Here is a 24,132-nt window from a genome sequence, read left to right as displayed (position 1 = left end):
ATGTATTATAGGACTGCTCATTTGTTTATGTGACATAATGTCATTGACGTATTCTGATGTACTTCCCGATCAGGGATTCTTGTAGGAGGACTGGACTATGGACCTGTTGTCCTGCTGTCTTTGTTTTAAGTTTGCAAATTTAAAAGCTTTCTATAAATAAACACTATAAAAAAAAAAGAATTATAATACTGTGTGTCCCTGCCCGACGTCATCTGTAATGATTTATAATGCTGTGTGTCCCTGCCCGACGTCATCTGTAATGATTTATAATGCTGTGTGTCCCTGCCCGACGTCATCTGTAATGATTTATAATGCTGTGTGTCCCTGCCCGACGTCATCTGTAATGATTTATAATGCTGTGTGTCCCTGCCCGACGTCATCTGTAATATTTATAATGCTGTGTGTCCCTGCCCAACCTCATGTTTAATGATTTATAATGCTGTGTGTCCCTGCCCGACGTCATCTGTAATGATTTATAATGCTGTGTGTCCCTGCCCGACGTCATCTGTAATGATTTATAATGCTGTGTGTCCCTGCCCGACGTCATCTGTAATGATTTATAATGCTGTGTGTCCCTGCCCGACATCATCTGTAATGATTTATAATGCTGTGTGTCCCTGCCCGACGTCATCTGTAATATTTATAATGCTGTGTGTCCCTGCCCAACCTCATGTTTAATGATTTATAATGCTGTGTGTCCCTGCCCGACGTCATCTGTAATGATTTATAATGCTGTGTGTCCCTGCCCGACATCATCTGTAATGATTTATAATGCTGTGTGTCCCTGCCCGACGTCATCTGTAATATTTATAATGCTGTGTGTCCCTGCCCAACCTCATGTTTAATGATTTATAATGCTGTGTGTCCCTGCCCTACCTCATGTGTTGATTTTTAATGCTGTGTGTCCCTGCCCTACCTCATGTGTAATGATTTATAATGCTGTGTCCCTGCCCTACCTCATGTTTAATGATTTATAATGCTGTGTCCCTGCCCTACCTCATGTTTAATGATTTATAAGGCTGTTTGTCCCTGCCTAACTTCATGTGTAATGATTTATAATGCTGTGTGCCCCTGCCCGACCTAATGTGTAATGATTTATAATGCTGTGTCCCTGCCTGACGTAATCTGTAATATTTATAATGCTGTGTGCCCCTGCCCGACCTCATGTGTAATGATTTATAATGCTGTGTGCCCCTGCCCGATCTCATGTGTAATGATTTATAATGCTGTGTGCCCCTGCCCAACCTAATGTTTAATGATTTCTAATGCTGTGTGTCCCTGCCCTACCTCATGTGTCATGATTTCTAATGCTGTGTCCCTGCCCTACCTCATGTGTTATGCTGTGTATAATAATGCTGTGTCCCTGCCCGACGTAATCTGTAATATTTATAATGCTGTGTGCCCCTGCCTGATGTCATGTGTAATGATTTATAATGCTGTGTGCCCCTGCCCGACCTAATGTGTATTTAGTGCCATTTGATGGAGCTGTAATGCAGTAACCGCACCAAGCACAGACATGGTCTTGAAAAACAGGCGCCGAACTCTCTCTGAAACGCACATCCAAGACCATCCGTGTGAACATACACCTAAGGCCTGTGTGGTCAGAACCAAAGGACACACATTTTCAATTGAATGTCACCTCTCACAGAGGTTGTCACCCAGCTTTTCTACTACAGACATTTCCCTGGATAAGCCCTTCCGAATCCGAAACTCTCCTCACTGAGCCACAGGTCAGGTTCCTCATCGCGCCCGCTTATGTACTCTTCAATCCATGACGTCACTTGCCCCGCCCTTCTCACTGGCAGGCGTCCCCGCCCACCGTGATGACGCGTTATCTATGCGCCGTATTCCCGGGGAAGCATGTGCGCCCCGTGGAACAAGAAGGCGGGAAATAGAAGAGGCCGCGTCACGTTACAGTCATGAGCTGAGTCCGTGATAATGGCCGGTGCAGACATGTCGGGGGACGGGCGGGAGAGCTGTAGGTGTGTGTGTTAGCGAGGTGCTGGTCTCCATCACGTGGCCTTCTAGCTGTTTTGGAGACTACCACTCTCTCTGGATGTCAGAGTATGGGAGTAGTAGTAATGCCCCAGGTTGAAGGTCATTGCATGGCTACCTGTGTGGTGCCCATTTCCGCCACAGATCTGGCCTGATATGTCCCAGTGACCCTGTGGGTGCAGGTAGTTGGACTCTCAACCTGCGGCCCTCCAGCTGTTGCAAAACTACAGCTCCCAGCATGCCCGAACAGCCTACAGCTATCCGCCTACAGCAGGGCATGGTGGGAGTTGTAGTTTTGCAACAGCTGGAGGGCCGCAGGTTGAGCATGCCTGCCCTACACAGGATATCCCTAACTGTCCACGCGCAGTTGAATGTAGTGATGCCTTTCACTTAGCGATCCGTTACTACATTCTGGAGAAAAAAATATTTTGAATCCATATGCAAATGACCAGTTAAGTGCACTGAGGGCGGGCCCAAGCCGTCTGTGCACCCTAGCTCCTCCTGCTTCCTCTGCCGGCCTGTCCTTGATTGACAGGACCAGGTTCCTGCATAGTGTTCTCACCTGTGCCGGATCTCAATACCGAAATTAACAACGCAAGTGTAGCCTTAGGCCTCCTGCACTCCGTTTACGCTCCGTTATTTTGCGTTCCGTATACGGAACCATTCATTTCAATGGATCCGCAAAAAAAAAAAAAAAACGGAAGCTACTCCGTATGCATTTTATTTCTGTTCCGTTCAAAGCTAGAACATGTTCTATTATTGCCCGTCAATGGTTCCGCAAAAAAAAGGAATGCATCCCCGTATGTCGCGTATCCGTTCCGTTTTTTGCTGAACGATCTATTTAAAATTTTATGCCCAGCCCAATTTTTTTATGTACTTGCTGTTGAAACATTATTGCATGCTTCCGTTTGCGATCTGCAAAAAGCGCATCACAAGCGGAACGGAAACGCTACTGAAACAAAAAAACGGACCGCAAAACCATACGGTCGTGTGCAAGAGGCCTTAGGGCTTGTTCACGCGACCGTTGCCCCTCCGTGCCCGCGCTGTGGACCGCAAAATGCGGTCCGCAATACACGGGCACCGGCCTTGGGGGGGCTGCTGCATGCAGATCGCGACCCGTCCGTTCCGCAAAAAGATAAAGCAAGTTCTATCTTTTAGCAGTGCGGAGGAACGGAACCCCAGGAAGCACTCCATAGGGTTCCGTTCCGCACCGCATCTCCGGATTTGCGGACCCATTCAAGTGATGCGGAATGCACACGGAACGGTGCCCCGTGTATTGTGGACCCGTGGTATGCGGGCTGCAATACGGTAACGGTCGTGTGAACAATCCCTTAGTTGCATCGGGTCGCTAAGTGAAAAGCTTTGTACCTGGTCTATCGGTGGATTTCCGGTGACACACTCCCTTTAAAAGGTCACAAAGCTTGAATGGGTCCGCGATCCGGGAGACGCGGAACGGAAGCACTACTGGGTTTACTGTACGTGCCTCCGCACCGCAAAAAAAGTAGTGCATGCACTACTTTTTTGCGGTGCGGACAGATCACGGACCCATTCAAGTTGAATGGGTCTAGATCTGTCTGCGGCAGCCGCACGGATGTTGCAGTGCATGAGCCCTTAGGGTGAATAGGAGAGGGGATCAAAAGATCCTATGGGGCCTAATACTTATATATATAAAAAAAAACGCCAGTATATTAAAAGTTTTAATCCCCCCCCCTTCCAACTTTTACATATAAAAATGTCTAAACAATAAAAAAATAAACATATTAGGTATCGCTGTGTCCGAAAATGTCTGAACTATTAAAATATTTTAAAAAAATTACTATGCGGTGAACGCCGTAACGGAAAAAAAATGTAAAATCATGAGATTTGCAATTTTTTTTTGTCATCTTGTCCCCCCCCCCCCCCCCCCCCCCCAAAAAAATTCAATAACCGTAATCACAAAGACGTACATACCACAAAAAAAACTGTTCGTTACGCAAAAAAACAAGCCCTCATACAGCTCTGAAGACGGAAATATTAAAAAGTTATGGCTGTCAGAATATGGCAATTTTTTTCAATTTTTTTTTAAAAGTAGTAAAACAATAAAACCCTATACACGTTTGGTATCGCCGCATTCGTATTGAGCCGCAGAATAAGGAGGTCAGGTCATTTTTAGCGCACAGTGAACGCTGTGATGTCAATTCTGATTATTATATTTTATTTTTTTTCAGTTTTGCCACACAAACAATTTTTTCCCACGTTTTCCAGTACGAGACATGGAAAATTAAATGCTGGCAATAAAAAAAAAATATGCATCTTGTCCTGCAAAAAAATGAAAGTCGTCATATAGCTGTGTGAACGGAAAAATAAAAAGAAAGTTATGGGTATTGGAACAATCCAAAATGCAAAAATGAAAATAGGCCTCGACCTTAAGGGGTTAATGTACATTGATTCTACATGAATACAGCTCCCATACAGAACAGAGATGGATCTGTATATCCTCGTAATGTGTATATTATTTATATTTTTATTTTTTCAACGCTCCATTGACTTTTATGGGCAGAACATCTGTAATATAAGGATAGGACACCCTGTATATTACAAATAGGCTTGGCCATGTGAACATACACAGCCCGTATGCAGATGGTTGGACGGGTGACCTGCTTTTTTTCTGTCGTCAGGATGAAGATTGTGAGCTGGAATATTAATGGTATTCGAGCAACACGCGTAGGACTCAAAGAGATCTTGGACTCTTTAGATGCCGACATCATCTGTCTCCAGGAAACTAAAGTCACCAGTAAGTGTTGTAATCACAGGAGCCGAGTCTGTGGGGACCTGTTGCTACCTGGCATTGATGGCCTATCCTAACGATATGCCATCAGTGTATGAGATAGGCCAGCCCCTTGTACATGTATGGTGCCCACCTGCACGTGCAACGGGCGTCATGACTGGCAGGTCTCTGCTGTTTCAAAAGCTCGAGACCCGCGGCTAATTACTGCGATCGGCAATAATGCCGATCGCGGTAATTAAAGCCTTTAGATGCCGTGAGATCACGGCATCTAAAGGGTCAAAAAACCTGGAAGCTCGTGCTTCGGGGCTTGTTACCGGCGTCCTCTCTGGCCAATGAAGATGCCGGTAATTGTTTTCAATGCGCTCAGCCTCGCTTGAAGTGTGCAATTCTTATTTTGGCCACCAGGTGGCAGGCCAACATAAGAAAGGAGCAATAGTCAGTAATAAATGCATTGTAAAAATCCATGATTGTTAAAAAAAAAAAAAAAAAAAATGGACTTTGTATGAGCTTTAAAATCATTACCAAAAAAGTGAAAAAAAACAACTTTTAAATATATAAAAAATTAAAAAATATATAAAAGTTTAAATCGCCCCCCTTTCTGTATAATAAAAAAATAAATACCTAAATAACAAAAAATATAAACATCATGGGCATCACCGCAACCGACAAGACCCGTATTATTAAAATATAAAAATATTTTTCCAATATGGCCAATGGCTGTCACGGACGTTCCCTCAACAAGTGGCAGAAGATCGGTGACACCGGCAACACGTGGTTTGATCTGACATGTTTTCCCACAATGCTGTGCGGTTTATAACTTCTGTTTGGACCTTTGGATAGATTGTGGTTGGATCTCGTCTGAGTTCCTGGTGTTTCCATTGCTTCTTTGAAGTTAAGTCTTTCCTTTCCCTTTTGTATTTTGTTTGGGTTCTGTGTGTTGCATTTCCCTATTGTTTGTATTAGGCCTGAATGAGACTCCTGTTCGTCCTTCCTTTTGGAGGAACGGGTAGTCTCGTCCCTGCCATTAGTACCAGGGTCCTATAGGGCTTGATAGGACTCTAGGTTTTCCTGCGTATAAACTCACTTAGGGCTCTTTCACACTTGCGTTCTTGTCTTCCGGCATAGAGTTCCGTCGTCGGGGCTCTATGCCGGAAGAATCCTGATCAGGATTATCCTAATGCATTCTGAATGGAGAGAAATCCGTTCAGGATGCATCAGGATGTCTTCAGTTCCGGTACGGAACGTTTGTTGGCCGGAGAAAATACCACAGCATGCTGCGCTTTTTGCTCCGGCCAAAAATCCGGGACACTTGCCGCAAGGCCGGATCCGGAATTAATGCCCATTGGAAGGCATTGATCCGGATCCGGCCTTAAGCTAAACGTCGTTTCGGCGCATTGCCGGAGCCGACATTTAGCTTTTTCTGAATGGTTACCATGGCTGCCGGGACGCTAAAGTCCTGGCAGCCATGGTAAAGTGGAGCGGGGAGCGGGGGAGCGGTATACTTACCGTCCGTGCGGCTCCCGGGGCGCTCCAGAGTGACGTCAGGGCGCCCCAAGCGCATGGATCACGTGATCGCATGGATCCCGTCATCCATGCGCATGGGGCGCTCTGACGTCATTCTGGAGCGCCCGGGGAGCCGCACGGACTGTAAGTATACCGCTCCCCCGCTCCTACTATGGCAACCAGGACTTTAATAGCGTCCTGGGTGCCATAGTAACACTGAAAGCATTTGGAAGACGGTTCCGTCTTCAAATGCTTTCAGTACACTTGCGTTTTTCCGGATCCGGCGGGCACCTCCGGCAACGGAAGTGCATGCCGGATCCCAACAACGCAAGTGTGAAAGAGGCCTTACCTTTGGGGTTTGTTCATAATGGTAGTCAGTCAGGATTTTGGTTAGGGTTTCACTAGGAGGTGTCCATCTTCCTTCCCTAGTACCCAGGCCTGATTTGCTGTTTCTCCCTCCTATGCTCAGTGTGGTGTTTCCCTCCCACACCGAAGCGTGACATTGGTGTAACAGAAAAAAAGGGTAAAATGGCCAATTTGCCATTTTTGTTCATTGCTTCTCTTACTCAAAAAAATGTAATAAAATGTGATCAGAAGTCACACACCCTCCAAAATGGTATTAATAAAAACTACACATCGTCCCGCAAAAAAAAAGAGCCCCACACGGCTCAGTAGATATAACTATAAAAAAGTTATGGGGGTCAGAATATGGTGATGTAAAAAAACATATTTTTTTTTTCAAAGTGTAAATTTACTTTTAGATATTAAAAAAATGGACGCACAGCCATTAACAATCACCACCAACTAAACAATGTGGTCCTGATTCGGTACTAGGAGCCGGCCACGGCTCATGCGGCCACACTGTGTAACACATTCCTTCTTCTCGACCCTCTTTTCTGCTTTGCCTACGTCTAAGCGGCCACACAGTCAAGCTTCCTGATGCAGGCCCATCTCATTTATCATTTTCTACACCTGTTTTAGGCTTAGACCTCTAGGCCTCTACATAACTTTGGCAGATCCGCCGGTCTTAACAAATGACCCTCCCCCCAACCCCCCCCCCCCCCCCCCCCCCCCCCCATGTGTCTTCTGCTCTTTATCCGCTTTCTCACTTGCGGCCTGAGATCAGAAACTGATAGGTTCTCGTCATCTGTCCGTAGGAGACTTGCTGGAGGAGCCCGTCGCTATAGTTGAGGGGTACAATTCCTACTTCAGTTTCTGCCGTGTGAGAAGTGGATACTCTGGTAAGTAGTAATTCCTTTTTAACCCTTTCAGATTCCCCCCTATTCACGTCTGCTACATGGTGATCTAGGGGCGGCTGCACGGTCCAGTGTTGTTACACACGACATGGTGCATACTGGGGGTCAGTGAATGGACCGTGTGGCTCAGTGGGGTCCTAATTCGATTCCAACTAATATTTTAATTGGCTATAAGATGAACCCCGGACCCTAGATTGTGAGCCCCACTGGGGCAGTGACTGAACAGCGCTGCAGAATATGTTGGTGCTATATCAATAATGGAAACGAATAGTACATCCATACCAGCTTCAGATGGGACCCATTGTGTCTGGGCGGAAGACATCAATGCAAAAGATCTCATATTGGGCCGTTACTCCCACGCTTCGTGATAGTTAATGGACTTTTAATTATAGGAGTAAATCACCTGCAGCCCTCCAGCTGTTGTAGGGTGATAGCTGTAGGCTTGCTGGGAGTTGTAGTTTTTCAGCAGCTGGAGGGCCGCAGGTTGGGCATCCCTGCATTAGATCATTAGTAGCTGGAGGGCTGCAGGTGCGATGACATTTACACTGCCTGGCCCTGTCAATCAAAGTGCAGAGGGAGCAGCAGTTGCAGAGAGAGCAGAGCCTCTAGGTGTAACAGCAACGCCCCCATTGCTCCTAGAGGCTCATTTGCATATATTAAAACATCATTTTTCTCAGCAATGCGGGCACATATGAACATGGGACCAAAATAGATGTCTTCAGCTGTCAAGCGCACATGAAACAGGTCAGCCAGTGTCATAGGTACAAAACTGCTGACAGATGCCCTTTAAACATATGTAGCTTATAAAGACTAGCTGAATGGATTGTAAATCACCCAGCGGATCATTCTCTGTCTTACAGGAGTTGCTACGTTCTGTAAAAACACCACAACCCCATTGGCGGCAGAGGAGGGTCTCTCAGGACAACTGAACGGTCACAAAGGGTCTATTGGCTGCTATGGTAATACGGAGGAGTTCTATGAAGAGGAGCTACTGTCCCTAGACCAAGAGGGGAGAGCCGTGATCACGCAGCACACGATTCTGTAAGTTGTGGATTCCTTCACCTGACTGTATGACATCGGCAAACACTGGTAATCTAGTAATCCAGACACGTGATTCCATATTAACAGATAAAGGCAGCTGCAGCCATAAGTACTGTATTTGTTAAAGGGAACCTATCGTCCCCTTTATGCTGCCTTCACTGAGGGCAGCATAAAGTAGTGACAGACGTTCTGATTCCAGCCGTGTGTCATTCAGGAGCTAAAAGTAAGTGGTTCCCGAGAATGAGCATCGTAATCATCGCCGTCTGGGCCTGGAAAAGAGTCCTGGCTGTCTCAGAAGAGTCATGGTTATTTATGAGCTCCTCCATGAACTCTCCCACCTGCTGATTGGCAATCTTCTCCTTCGTGTTCTCCCTCGTCAGTAGGTGGGCTGGGAGATCGGGAGCTCATGAATAACCAGGACTCTTCTCAAGCCGCTGTGACTCTTTTTCCAGGCTCGGCCACAATGACTATGTTGATGGTTTTTGTCATCCACTTGGTTTTAGCTCATAAATGACACACCGCTGAAATCACTGTCTGTCACTACGTCATGCTTCCCTCAGGTTCCTTTTAAAGGGGTTGGCCACCTTTTTGGGGAAGGGGGGGGGGGGGGGGCAAACCTCCCTCTCCCACTCTCTTTCCTGGGGAGACCTGCAAAGGGAAACCATACTTGCCTCTTCCCCGCTGCTGGGTCCCAGCTCCTTGGTTTTCCGGCCTCGGCTGCCCTATTTGGGGGGCCCCTCGTAGTCAACATCCACTTTGATGCTACTGCAGCTGTGACCTGCTCCTCTTGCATTATGTCAATTGGTCATAAGGTGCAAAAGGGTCCGGTCACAGCTGCAGGCGGCGTCAAAGTGGATGTTGACAGTGGTGACCCAAAAGAGGCAGCCGAGACCAGGGAGAAAAGTAGTCGGGACCCATGGGCAGGTAAGCATATTTCCCTTTGCTTACCTGCCCATGGGGGGGGGGTTGCTGGAATCCCATTAAAAGGTAGCCAACCTTTAAGGTTACCACTGGTGAAAATGGTGGGATGGGGTGAGTGTTAATAGTAACACTATGATTCTCTATGGGAAGGCCAAAGGTAGCTCAGTTGTCTGCTAGCTATGTCCTGTAGCCCCATATAGTATGAATTCAGCAGCAGTAGACGTATACAACCTGCCGATCTAATCATATGGGGATGCAGAACCCCCCCCCCCCCCCCCCCGTTCTCATAATCACTGGGGGATCCCAGCAATCAGCCCCCCATTGTTCATAGGGGATACGTTTCTAGCTTTCCACAATGTGAATAATAATGTTATAAATTCTGTCTTCCAGCACAGCAGACGGTAAGGAGGACACTCTGACTGTGATCAATGTTTACTGCCCAAGAGCAGACCCCGAGAAGCCTGAACGCAAGACCTACAAACTGCGCTTCTACCGCTTGCTTCAGATCCGTGCAGAAACCATTTTGAGAAATGGAGGGTAAGTGGAAAGGCCAGAGGCCAGTGCATGTGTGATTTGCATGGAAATTATTAATTCGTGACTGGATTCGTTATTTGTTTCAGCCATGTGATTATACTGGGTGACGTGAATACGTCTCATAAACCCCTTGACCACTGTGATCCGACAGATCTGGTAAGTTACGGAGCATCTGTGAAGAGAACCTATTTACTGCTGTGCCCGGTACTGCAATTCAGCCGCATTCGCTTAAATGGCGCTGGGCGGCAGCATCATGGAGACGAGCGGCTGTATGAATGCAGAGCGGCGCCCCCTTCAGTCTAATGGTAGTCATTCAGTTCACCACCAACCAGACGTCAATGTTTTTTTTTTTTGTTTTTTTTTACTCGTTTTATTGAAATATAACAAACAAAGATTGGTGCATGATCACATAGTATAACATCACAGTACATGAGTATACAGGCCTGTGTAATACCCAAATAATAGCAGCAATCAGGACTAGCATAATCACATAAGACAAAATACTGTGTCACATCCTAATGTACCGGTCTTTTCAGAAACCATCATTGCAATCATCATCACAACATTGAGGGCATTTCCTATGGCTATACATTATTTTTTCAAAGGGTAATATTTGGTTGACCAGTGCCTTCCACTGACCTAAGGTCGGAGGCCTGTCCGCCATCCATCGAAGCGCATTTTTGGCCAAGAAGAAGGTTTCTCTCAGGAAGGTGCATACGTATAGTGCACGGTTATCGTTCTCCACTACACCCAGAAGACAACAGGGTACAACATCAGCTATCGTAGAGGACAGAGTGTCCACAACCCCTTTCCAGAAGGACTGTCTATAATGACAATCCCACAGAAGAGGCCAAAAATCCACATTAACTCGAGCGCATCTGTGGCATCTCGTGTGATCTATCCTGCCCATCTTGTACAACCTGGTTGGAGTTAAATAACTCCTGTGGAGTATAAAAAAGCTGAATCGGCCTGTTATTAAGGGTGAGGGTGAAACACTAGACGGACCATTCTTCATCAGTGAGCTGTGATATCCGCTCCTTCCACCTGGTTTCCACCGACAAAGGTTTGGATCGTATTTTAAGGTCAAGAAGGTGAGTATATAGGGCTGATATCATACCCCTCGGCCCCTGGGTTTTGACTACGCCTATCAACAGATACTTAGAAATGGCCCGTGTGTTGTTGTGGAATTGCACAGTTAAGACGTGTCGCAACTGCAAGTATCTATAGAAAAGAGAGCGTATGACTCCTGCCTTCTCCTGAAGCCGAGTAAAAGAAAACAGTATACCATTTTCATATAAATCCCTCAGGGTGAGAACACCATAATTTTCCCATACAGATCTTCCTTCACAGTGCATTAAGTGTTGGAACATGGGATTGTCCCACCGTGTAACAGCATCGGGGAGGTGGTGGTATTGTTGGAGTTTTGCAGCCTTCCAAACCTGATGAGCCAGCCTGTGCGCAGGTAGTACTCGGCCAGTAATGGCCTGAAGGTTTTCCAAAACTGGCCACAGGGTGAAAAGCCGCAAATGGTGTCAGAGACGACTGTGAGACCCAAGTGGTCAGAAATCTCAGCTGACCGGCCAAGAAGTATAAAAACCGTTCGGGCAAAGCTGCCAACCCCTCTGTAAAGTGGTCAAAGCCAGTTTCCTCCTTTCTTTACCCCACACAAAAGTTGTGATAATAGAATGTAGGCGATCAAAAAAGCAAAATCTCGGAACTGGGGCGCAGGCGTGTTCCAACAAATATAGTGCTTTGGGCAGGAACACCATTTTGATGAGATTCAATCTACCCATTATGAATAAAGGCAGGGTGGCCCAGGCCTTGAACTTGTCTGCAGCATAGGACTCTATGGGGACAATATTAAGCTGATGAGACATAGCGGGGGTTTTTAGTGATAATGAGGCCCAGGTACTTAAAACGGTCCACCACCATCAGTATGTGATATATAGGAGGCCAACTCGGGGATCATGAGGGCCGACTTGGACCAATTAATGCATAGGCCCGAGAAATGGCCAAAGAGATCAATGAGCTCAATTGCCCTCGGCAGGGATGTCTCCACCTCATCCATATACAATATGAGATCATCCACGTATAACGCCAATCTGTCCCCCCTGCCCCCCGCGGATATCCACCTGTAGATGGCATCCTGACATACCCTGATGGCTAGATGTTCTATGGCCACTGCGAATAATAGTGGGGACAAAGGGCACCCCTGCCGGGTTCCGCGATTCAATGGACAGGTGAGCCGTTAATTAAGATATTAGCTGTGGGCTGACGATATAGCACCTGGATCCAATTAACAAAGGTTGGACCGAAGCCAAAGCTTTCTAGGACCTGCAGCAGAAAGGGCTATTTGATAGAATCAAATGCCTTGGCCGTGTCTCTAACGCAGCCAAGGCCCATTGATTGCCAGCTGCGGCGGCCAACCTGTGCAATTATCTGGGTCCTCCTGATGTTGCTGGAGGTAGAGCGACCCGATATGAAGCCGGATTGGTCCTCGTGCACTATGGAGGTGATTACTTTGTTCAATCTATTTGCAAGAATCTTGGTTAATATTTTATAATCGAGGTTCAAAAGGGAAATTGGACGATAAGATCCGCATTCTAATGGGTTCTTATCAGGCTTCAAAAGTATCACAATAGAGGCTTCATATAATGGGTCGGGGAGATGACTTCTCTCTAGGGAAGCAACATACATCTCGAGCAGCTGAGGTCCCAGGACATCCGCATACTTAGAATATACTTCGAGAGGAATGCCATCGGGGCCAGCGGACTTCCCCAGATTTAGACCTTTTGATTGCTGCAATCTCCTCATCAAGAAGCCCCTTATCCAGAGGGGATAATTGAGGGTGAGATACCTCCCCAAGATATGTTTCAAGCTCAGATGGGGTATACTGGGACTTCGAGGTGTACAATTTGCTGTAGAATTCTTCAAATCTATTCAAAATCCCACTGGGATCCTCAACCATAGCCGTATGCGAAGCACAGGAGGGGCCATAGTATTGCGCCGCACGACCTGAGCCAATACGGTCACTCTTTTCCTGTCAACATAGCATGTATTGTCTACCCTTTAGCATCCAATCTAATCTGTTCTCCTCCGTGAGATCTGAAACCTATTTGTGCTCGGCTGACCTGCAACGTGTACCCAACGCCTCCTCTTTAAGCCTCGCAGCCTTCTTGATATATGCAATAGAGGATTTAATGCAGCCTCTCAAGAAAGCTTTCAGGTTATCCCACAAGATGAGGGTATCACTATCCCCGTTTTTGTTCAGGTCCAAAAACATTCGCAACTGATCCGGTATGCGGTCATTTATGGTCATCAGGGAGAGAGCCAGAACGGGTGAATGCGGAGTCTGTGACAACGCGACACCCCGTCAGTCGAAGCTAGCGTTCCCACAACAGGCGCGTGATCAGACGGTCCCTGAGGCCCATACTTTACATCGGTGATCATTGAATAAGCTTGCGCATCACTTAGCAAGTAGTCAATATGGGACAATGCCCCTCTCGAGAGCATGAAGCAAGAAAACTCCCTACTGGTAGGATTTCTCTCCCTCCATACGTCCAGCCACCCCAGCTCCGAAATAAGCGTTTAAAGGGATTCTGTCATGACATTTTAGGCCTATAACCTAAACATATGGCCAGGTCCGTCAAAATAGCATGAATCCGAAATTGTCCTTATTAAATGTGCCTGTGGCTCTATTAGCACATAAAACAGGTTTTTATAACCTGTCATTCACCTACCTAAGGTGTCCAAGGGGACGTCGCCTCATACAGTGTGCCCGGCTGCAGCCATCTCCGTCTGGTGCCCAGCGCCGCCTTCCCAGTAGAAATCGTCGCCTTCCTCACCTGAGCCCCGCCTCCGCAATCGTCCGGTCCCTCAGGTTATGCCTAGTGTGCACGCGCGGGATCTGGCAGAGGGACCGGACGATTGCGGAGGCGGCGCTGAGGTGAGGAAGCGGCGATTTCAACTGGGAAGGCAGCGCTGGGCACCAGACGGAGATGGCTGCAGCCGGGCACCCTGTATGAAGAGACGTCCCCTTGGCCACCTGTTTCAGCTGTAAGATGGGTTTCCCGGAGGCATAAATTATGCGGGTTATACCTGCAGACATGCGCAAATATTGCCATGCGCTTCCTGGGTCCTCCCAGTCCGCGCACATTCCAAGACATATAACTGTTACATTAGTCATGAGTGTTGGAGTATAATGAATGGAAGGATGGATCCAGGAAACCCATAGTCACAGAGTATAAGGTTAACACAGTGATGTATACCACAGCAATAAATGGTACACCAAGTCACAGAAACACAGTGAAGCAGAGAACCTAACAAACTGGGTAGAGAACAAAAATTGAACAGGCATTATCAAAGGCCATAGAGGTGGGGGACGTGCACAGTGTAGAGGTGGGGGACGTGCACAGTGTAGAGGTGGGGGACGTGCACAGTGTAGAGGTGGGGGACGTGCACAGTGTAGAGGTGGGGGACGTGCACAGTGTAGAGGTGGGGGACGTGCACAGTGTAGAGGTGGGGGACGTGCACAGTGTAGAGGTGGGGGACGTGCACAGTGTAGAGGTGGGGGACCTGCACAGTGTAGAGGTGGAACAAACTAGTGCAGTTGAGAGAACGGACTCCCCAAACAAGTATGATTGCTTGTAACATAAGTCGGCTACAGAATGACCTAGCAGACTTCGCGGGCCTTTCACACCCGCTGGTCCAGATGATTATCAGCCGCATGTGGTCCCAATAAAACAAATAACCCATAGTAGAGAAAAAAGGGAAGGTATGTCCAGACTCAAACAGCAACTTAGAGCCCTGCTTAAATAAGTGTCACCTCATCTCTGGGGCGAATTCCGGGGTCTCACGGAGAGCCAATCCTCGGCTTCCCTGGGGTTGTTGAAGAAATGCGATTTCCCTCCATCCAGAACTCTTAGGCGGGCGGGGTAGGCCATTGAGTATTGCAAGTTGAGATCTCGCAGGCGCTTCTTGATGGAGGTAAATGTAGCCCGTCTCTTCTGCAATTCCGCAGAGAAATCTAGGTACAGGGAGATGTTTGCTGATCCCAAGGTGATGGTTTGCTTCAATTTTGCCTTGGACAATATGAGGTTGCGGTCTCGATGGTCAAGCATGCGGGCGAAGAGCGGTCTAGGGGGGGCCCCAGGCGGGGGCATCCAGGCTGGGACACGATGGGCTCTCTCTACTGCAAAGGACATGGAGAAAGTCGCATCAGGGAACGTAGATTTGAACCACCCTTCCAAAAATGTAGAGGGGTCAGATCCCTCCGCCCTCTCAGGCATGCCAAGTATGCGTATATTATTTCTCTTCGCACGGTTTTCGAGGTCATCGCATTTCTGGCGCCACAATTCAACCGCGCCTTCAACAGCAGATACTCTAGCCGTTAGGGGCCTGGTTAAGTCCTCCAGCTCAGATACCCGCTCTTGAGTATGCCGGACCCGCTCTCTCAGCTGCTGGACTGTCACGGAACCATGAACCAGACGTACAACAAGAGATAAATGAAAATAAGAAGGCTTTATTGAAAATAAAGCTGTAAAGCAAAAGTCCAAACGGATGGTGAAACCGAGCAGAGTCTTTGCGAAGCCAGAGGTCAGGAACCAGAAGGGTAGTCAGACGAAGCCAGGATCAGGAACCAGCAGGGTAGTCAGACGAAGCCAGGATCAGGAACCAGCAGGGTAGTCAGACGAAGCCAGGATCAGGAACCAGAAGCAGCAGCAGTCTTAGAAGCATGTGAACACAAGAGGACCAAGCAAGGAACTGAAGCCACAGACCTCCTATATTTATGAGCTAGGCATCCAGCTCCTCCCAGGGGAAGGAGGAGCCGCAGGGTGGAAGGCTACAAGAAACCCAGGACCCAAGATGGCCGCCAGCACATGTCAAACGAAGGAGAGCAGCAAGCAGGTAAGACCATGACAGTACCTCCCCCTCAAGGGCCCCTCCTCCGCGGAGCACAAAACGGTTTCTGAGGGAAGCGTGCGTGGAAGGCTCGGAGCAAGGCAGGAGCATGGACATCTGCGGAGGGAACCCAGGAACGCTCCTCTGGACCATAACCACGCCAATGGACCAAAAACTGCAACCGACCGCGGACCAGGCGTGAGTCCAGGATATTGCTCACCTCATATTCCTCACGATTGCCCACTTGGACCGGACGAGGCCGAGGAACTGAGGAAGTGAAACGATTACACACCAGTGGCTTCAACAGGGAGACATGAAACACGTTGGAGATCCGCATGCCAGGAGGAAGCGCAAGGGCATAGGCTACCGGGTTTACCCTGCGAAGCACTCGGAAGGGACCAACAAAGCGAGGCGCCAGCTTGGGAGTGGGCACTCGAAGGTTGAGGTTGCGGGTGGACAACCATACACGGTCTCCGACCTGGTAGGAAGGAGCAGGCGCTCGTCTGCGATCAGCCTGGAATCTCTGGCGCTGCGCAGAGACCTCAAGGGACTTCTGGATCTGTACCCAAGAAGCACGTAGCACGGAAAGGTGATCCTCCACAGCCGGAATATCCTGGGGAGAGAATACCTCCGGTAACACGGCAGGTTGGAACCCATAATTGGCCATGAAGGGAGACGTCCCAGAGGAAGAGTTCACCGCCGTGTTCCTGGCAAACTCAGCCCAAGGCAGGAGGTCAACCCAATTGTCTTGGTGATCGGAGACATAGCAACGAAGGAATTGCTCCAAGGCCTGATTGGATCGTTCTGCGGCCCCATTGGACTGAGGGTGGTAGGCCGAGGAGAAGGAGAGATGAATCCCCAACTGGGAGCAAAAGGCGCGCCAGAACCTGGACACAAACTGACTCCCCCGATCCGACACAATCTCCTTAGGCAAACCGTGCAACCGGAAGACCTCCCTGGCAAAAATCGTGGCCAACTCTTGTGCAGAGGGTAACTTCTTGAGAGGAACACAGTGGCACATTTTGGAAAACCGATCCACAATCATGAGAATGACCGTATGGCCTCGGGATGCAGGGAGGTCCACAATGAAATCCATCCCCAGGTGTGACCATGGGCGCTCCCCGGTGGCTATGGGTTGCAGAAGGCCCAACGGAAGGTGCCGAGGGGACTTACTCTGGGCACAAACGGAGCATGCCGCTACATATGCGGCGATGTCGGAACGTAGGGAAGGCCACCAGAACAGACGTGAAACAGCCCAGGACAGCTGATTCTTTCCAGGATGCCCCGCGGTCTTGGAGTTATGGTAGGTTCGCAACAACCGAGTGCGCAACTCCTCAGGCACAAAACATCTGCCGTTGGGTCTCCCAGAGGGAGCACCAGATTGAGCCGCCAAAATCTGCTCACCCAGGGGAGAGGTCAGGCTGGTGCGAATGGCGGCCAGGATCTGATTCGGAGGTATGACCGAAGTCGGAATCGACTCCTCCCTGGACAGCTCGGAGTACTGCCGTGATAAGGCATCCGCCCTGATGTTCTTGGAACCGGGTAGGTAGGAGACCACGTAATTAAAACGTGACAAGAACAGAGCCCATCTGGCCTGACGTGGTGTCAATCTCTTGGCCTCAGAAAGGTAGGTCAGATTCTTGTGGTCCGTCAGGATGAGAACCGGAACCACCGAACCCTCGAGCAAGTGCCTCCATTCTTTAAGGGCCTGCACGATGGCCAATAACTCCCTGTCACCAATCTGATAGTTGCACTCCGCGGAAGACAGTTTCCGGGAGTAAAACCCACAAGGAAGCAGAGGACCCTCTGGTGTTCTACGCTGAGACAGAAGGGCGCCTACTCCCGTCTCAGACGCGTCCACCTCGAGGACAAAGGGCAACCCAGGGTTGGGATGCGACAGAATCGGAGCCGACACAAAGGCGGACTTTAGGGCCTCAAAAGCTCGGATGGCCTCGAGCGGCCAGACCTGGGAATTGCTGCCCTTCCTGGTCAGATCCGTGAGAGGCTTGGCCAGCATGGAAAAGTCCCTGATGAACTTCCGATAATAATTGGCGAAGCCCAAAAAGCGCTGCAGGGAACGAAGACCACTGGGCTGGGGCCACTGTAAGACAGCCGAAACCTTCTCAGGATCCATGGAGAACCCCTCAGCGGAAATGATGTAACCTAAGAAGGTTACCTGGGATCGGTGAAATTCGCATTTCTCAAGCTTACCGAACAGCTTGTTCTCTCGTAACCGTTGCAACACTCGTCTGACATCCAGAATGTGGGCCTCCATGGATTCAGAATATACCAAGATGTCATCCAAATAGACTACCACACACTGCTGCAACAGGTCACGGAAAACATCGTTGATGAATTCCTGAAAGACTGCGGGCGCATTGCACAACCCAAAGGGCATAACCAAGGATTCGTAATGACCGGTCCTGGTGTTAAACGCGGTCTTCCACTCATCGCCCGCCTTGATCCTTACCAGGTTATATGCCGCCCTCAGGTCGAGTTCGGTAAAGACCGTGGCCCCTTTAAGGCGATCGAACAGCTCGGAAATCAAGGGTATCGGGTAAGCGTTCTTGATCGTGATGCGATTGAGAGCCCTGTAATCGATGCAAGGCCTCAACTCACCGCCCTTCTTTTTCACAAAGAAAAATCCAGCCCCTGCCGGGGACGAAGATTTGCGAATGTGTCCGCGTGAAAGCGCCTCCCTCACGTACTCCTCCATGGCCTCATTCTCCGCTACCGACAGTGGATAGACTTTGCCACGAGGAGGAACGGCACCAGATTGTAACTCTATGGCACAATCGTATGGGCGGTGCGGAGGTAGGGCAACCGCGCGCACCTTATCGAATACATCCCGGTACTCCTCGTATTCAGGAGGCAACAGAGAGTCCGAGGAAGTACACAGCAACTTGACAGACCCATGGATGCAACTAGCCCCACACTGCGGTGACCACGAGAGGATCTCGACCGATCTCCAATCGAAAGTCGGATTATGCTTCTGGAGCCAGGGGTACCCCAAGACCACCGAGTAGTGTGGAGACGAAATAACCTGGAGGCAGACCGACTCTCTGTGAACGGCACCAATGGCTATCCCCACTGGAAGGGTCTCATGAGTCACGTGTGGCGGCAGAAGGGGTCTGCCGTCTATCGCCTCAAGAGCCAGTGGGGAACCTCGAGCCTGCAGAGGAATGGAATTGGCGGCAGCGAACACACTATCAATGAACAAACCACCAGCACCAGAGTCCACCAACGCCTGGGTCGTCACCGAGCCCCCGACCCAGGAGAGGACAACAGTGATCAGTGGTTTGTCAACACGGGAAACCGGGGACGAGGAGACTCCACCCAAGATCTGCCCCCGACAGGATCTCAGGGTACAAGCGTTTCCCGGACGGTTCGGACATGCCAACCGAAAATGCCCACCGAGACCACAGTACATGCATCGGCCCTCGCGTCTCCGGAGTGCCCTCTCCCCCTCGGACAGGCGAGCAAACCCCAGCTGCATGGGTTCACCCCCAGACAAGTCATCCCCAGGAGGCGTGGGAGGAGAGGGAGGCACGGGTGGGACAGCAAACGTAGGCACCAATCTGTTAGAAGACCTCCGCAGGTTCTCCTTAAAGGAAGGTCTCTCCCTGAGTCTGGTGTCAATCAAAATCAGGAAAGAAATAAGAGACTCGAGCTCAACTGGTAGGTCCTTAGCTGCAACCTCATCCTTCAAGGCATCCGAGAGACCATGAGAGAAAGCAGCGACCAGAGCCTCATTATTCCAGCCCACCTCTGCTGCCAGGGTACGAAACTCAATGGCGTATTCAGCTACGGATCGTGAACCCTGTCTGATGGACATAAGGAGCTTCGCAGCAGAGGCAGCACGAGCCGGCACATCGAATACCTTCCGAAGAGAAGCAACAAAACCGGAAAACTCGGCAACCACCGGATTGTTGTTCTCCCATAAAGGGCTGGCCCAGGCCAAGGCCTTGTCCGAGAGCAGCGAGATCAAGAAGCCCACCCTTGATCTCTCAGTAGGAAAGGCATGTGGCAGCAACTCGAAATAAATGCCCACCTGGTTAAGGAAACCTCGGCACTGAGTTGGCTCTCCCCCAAAGCGCTGTGGAAGAGGGGCAGAACCGGTCATACCCCGAAACACCGCAGGCGCAACAACAGGTGTCGGGGTAGACTCTGGCGCAACAACCGGAGCGGCAGTAGGAGCGAGCCCAGGAGCGACAACCGACCCATCGGCAACGGGAGCGAAATGAGCCGTGCGTTCAAGCAGGGTTTGCAACGCCACAGCGAACCGACCCAACAGGTGATCCTGCTGATCAAGTCTGGCAACCAGCGTGGGTAGCGAGGATGGCCCTGTACCGTCAGAATTCATGGCTTGGTCCTAATGTCACGGAACCATGAACCAGACGTACAACAAGAGATAAATGAAAATAAGAAGGCTTTATTGAAAATAAAGCTGTAAAGCAAAAGTCCAAACGGATGGTGAAACCGAGCAGAGTCTTTGCGAAGCCAGAGGTCAGGAACCAGAAGGGTAGTCAGACGAAGCCAGGATCAGGAACCAGCAGGGTAGTCAGACGAAGCCAGGATCAGGAACCAGCAGGGTAGTCAGACGAAGCCAGGATCAGGAACCAGAAGCAGCAGCAGTCTTAGAAGCATGTGAACACAAGAGGACCAAGCAAGGAACTGAAGCCACAGACCTCCTATATTTATGAGCTAGGCATCCAGCTCCTCCCAGGGGAAGGAGGAGCCGCAGGGTGGAAGGCTACAAGAAACCCAGGACCCAAGATGGCCGCCAGCACATGTCAAACGAAGGAGAGCAGCAAGCAGGTAAGACCATGACATGGACATCATGACGCAGGAGGCCAAGGTCTGCTCTGACCTCCTCTATCTTGCCTGTAAGGGACGACTGGCACCCCATGATAGCTGCCATTAGCTGACTGTGGGAAGATTGCAGGGTAAGATCAGGTTCCCCCTCAGTCTCCGTCGGCGAGAGTTGCGCGGACTGGTCTGTGGCGCACGAGAAGAAGTAGCGGCGGCGCCATGTTGTGTCTCCTGGCGAGCGAACTCTTTAAGGCGGTCAGCCGCCTGTTGCGCCTTGCTAGGACCCATAATCGGGATGCTCGGCTTCCTAGGGCTTCTGGGCACCGGTTCTGGGTGAAAAGGCTGGGTTACAAGCTGCAGAATTAGTCAGGATCAATGGCGGGAGCCGAAGCTGCTCTCGGACACGTCCGGCCATGTCGGCAGTTGGCCACGCCCCCCCCCAGACGTCAATGTTTTTAGTCCCAGAAAACCCCTTTAAAGTTATCCCCTATCCACAGCTAATAGGTCAGTGGGGGTTCCTACCACTGTGATCCCCATTGATCACAAGAACACGGGCCCGTACACTCTGAAGCCCCCCTGAAATGGAGTGGCCGGTTGCACAGCCATGCAGCCGCTCCATTAATTTCTATGGGAATTCCGAATATAGGGGAGCGCTGTACTCGGCTGTCTCTGGAAGTCCCATAGAAATGAATGGAGTGTCACATGTGCGACCGACCACTACATTTATTTCAGGGGGGCTACAGGGGGTACGAGGGCCACGTTCTAGTGATCGGGGGGGGGGGGGGGGGGGTACCATCGGTAGGACACCCACGTATCTAATAGTTATCCCCTATCCCGTGGATAGGAGATAACTTGCAACAACCGGAATACTCCTTGTAAAGGGGTTGTTAGAGCTTTTATTATTGATGACCTATCCTCCAACAACCAGCACCCCCGCCGATCAGCTGTATGAGGAGACGGTGCGCGCAGGCGCACGTGCCGTCTCCCGCCTTTCTGCTCACCGCTGCTGTCTATGGCAAAGCAGCAAACCGGAAGGAAGACGGCACATGCGCACTGCGCGCCCTGTCTCCTCATACAGCTGATCCGCAGGGGTGTCGGTTGTCGGACCCCCACCGAGCTGATACTGATGAACTGTCCTGAGAATAGGTCATCAATATTAAAAGCCCGGACAAACCCTTTAAGCCTCTGATTGCTAGTCTCTGCCCTATTGTAAGATTGGTCCAGCTATCCACTAGCGGTATATATTGAATTGCAGCATTAAAGGGAACCTGTCACCGGGATTTTGTGTATAGAGCCGCTAGCACATCCGCAATACCCAGTCCCCATAGCTCTGTGTGCTTTTATTGTGTAAAAAAACCGATTTGATACATATGCAAATGAACCTGAGATGAGTCCTGTCCCTGACTCATCTCACGTACAGGACACATCTCAGGTTAATTTGCATATGTATCAAATCGTGGATTTATAATCAAAATGTGGATTTATAATGTTTTCATAAGTTATTTTACGTTTTTATATGTTGGTTTTAGCTTTTATATTCATTTCATTCTTTTTGCATTTGTTTTCACATCTACATTTTAGGAAGTTTTTGAGGAGAACCCAGGACGACAGTGGTTGAACCAGTTCCTTGCTGACCCTACCACGTCTAAAACAGAAGATGCCAATCAACCAAATGTTGGGGGTCTGTTTCTGGACAGCTTCCGTTACTTTCATCCCACCCAGAAGAATGCCTTTACGTGCTGGTGTTCTGCTTCTGGCGCGCGGCAGACCAACTATGGCACCCGCATAGACTATATTCTGGCCAACCGAAAGCTGGTAGAAGCAGAGTTTTTGGACTCCATTATTCTGCCAGAGGTTGAAGGATCTGACCATTGCCCAGTTAAAGTGTTTATGAAATGTTTCCCACTGGCCGCTGTCAAATGCCCGTCCCTATGCACCAAGTACCTCCCAGAGTTTGCCGGTCGGCAGCAGAAGCTTTCTCAGTTTCTGGTTAGAAAGAACAAAGACCTTGAAGTTTCAACTGGAGACACCAAGGAGCAGTTCAGTTCTCAGTCCTCAAGTGAAAGCTCTGAACCAAGTGCTGCCCGTAAGAGGACAAATGAGAAGGTTGGCGGAAGTAATGGTAAGAAAGGTAAACCAGTTCCCAAAAGTGGGCAGGGCAGCCTTCTCGGCTTCTTCAAACCCGTCGTCCCTAAGTCAACGGCCTTGAGCAATGGTGAGAAGAAGTCTGTAATCTCTGAGTCTGAGACGAAGAATGTGACGTTAACGACACAACAAGGCTGTTCTCTGCCTCCAACCTCTGGAAGTCAAAATGGAAACCAACAGCCAACTGCCTTCTGGAAGACCCTTCTGAAAGGACCACCTCCTCCACCCAACTGTAAGGGTCACGGAGAGCCCTGTGTCCTGCGTACGGTAAAAAAGCCCGGTCCTAACTGCGGCCGTCAGTTCTATGTCTGTGCTCGGCCTGTGGGCCACTCTTCCAACCCGCAGGCGCGGTGCAACTTTTTTCTGTGGGTTAACAAAAAATCTGGAGCAGATGGATGATTGCTGCGTTTACAACAGATACTACTGCCTTTAGTTTATTAAATGGGTTGTACAGGAGTAGAAAAACATGGCTGCTTTCTTCTGGAAACGGTGCGTCTTGTATCTCAGCGCCATAGAGTGCATGGAGACACAGCCTCTGGACAGGTGTGGGGCAATTTTCGTTAGAAAGCAGCCATGTTTTTCTAATCCGGTACAATCTCTCTAATTTATAATATGGTGCTAAGTGAAACCTATCACGTACAGTCTTCATATAGGCCCAGTGGTCACAACCAACATTTTCATGAACGGAATCTGATAATGTTTGGGAGTCAATCTTCCTATTGTCCTTAGAGGGGAAGTTAAATGGCATCTGTCAGCAGTTTTGTACCTATGACACTGGCTGACCTGTTACATGTGCGCTTGGCAGCTGGAGGCATCTGTGTTGGTCCCATGTTCATATGTTCCCGCATTGCTGAGAAAAATGATGTTTTAATGTATGCAAATGAGCCTCTAGGAGCAACGGGGGCGTTACCATTACACCTAGAGACTCAGCTCTCTCTGCAACTGCTGCACTTTGATTGACAGGGTCAGGCAGAGAAAACTTGATCCCTGTCAATCAAAGTGCAGAGGACGAGGCAGTTGCAGAGAGAGCTGAGCCTCTAGGTGTAATGACAACGCCCCCGTTGCTCCTAGAGGTTCATTTGCATATAATAAAACATCATTTTTCTCAGCGATGTGGGCACATATGAACATGGGACCAACACAGATGTCTTCAGCTGCCAAGCGCACATGTAACGGGTCAGCCAGTGTCATAGGTACAAAACTGCTGACAGATGCCCTTTAAGAAACCTTCATCCTCTGATATCCGTGGCATTAAGC

The 24,132-nt window shown here is 49.4% G+C and overlaps 1 protein-coding gene across 3 annotated transcripts; it reads left to right on the top strand.

Annotated features, from left to right (window-relative positions):
- The first annotated feature begins 1,851 nt into the window (after nt 1-1,851).
- Nucleotides 1,852-23,726, top strand: APEX2 (apurinic/apyrimidinic endodeoxyribonuclease 2). 3 transcript variants are annotated; one of them, XM_040405758.1, is made up of 7 exons: nt 1,852-1,928; nt 4,653-4,768; nt 7,423-7,506; nt 8,382-8,562; nt 9,874-10,020; nt 10,104-10,173; nt 22,312-23,726. In XM_040405758.1, the coding sequence occupies exons 2-7, from the start codon at nt 4,654-4,656 to the stop codon at nt 23,272-23,274; spliced, it is 1,560 nt and encodes a 519-aa protein (XP_040261692.1). In that variant the 5' UTR covers nt 1,852-1,928; nt 4,653; the 3' UTR covers nt 23,275-23,726. The 3 variants fall into 3 exon arrangements, with proteins under 3 accessions (XP_040261692.1, XP_040261689.1, XP_040261691.1); XM_040405755.1 differs by having other exon boundaries at nt 1,856-1,982; XM_040405757.1 differs by having other exon boundaries at nt 1,859-1,978.
- Nucleotides 23,727-24,132: the final 406 nt, after the last annotated feature.

This window comes from Bufo bufo, chromosome 8, assembly GCF_905171765.1.
Source record: "Bufo bufo chromosome 8, aBufBuf1.1, whole genome shotgun sequence".
In the NCBI taxonomy this organism is placed as follows: Eukaryota; Metazoa; Chordata; class Amphibia; order Anura; family Bufonidae; genus Bufo; species Bufo bufo.
This window is presented reverse-complemented; position numbering and strand designations above follow the sequence as displayed.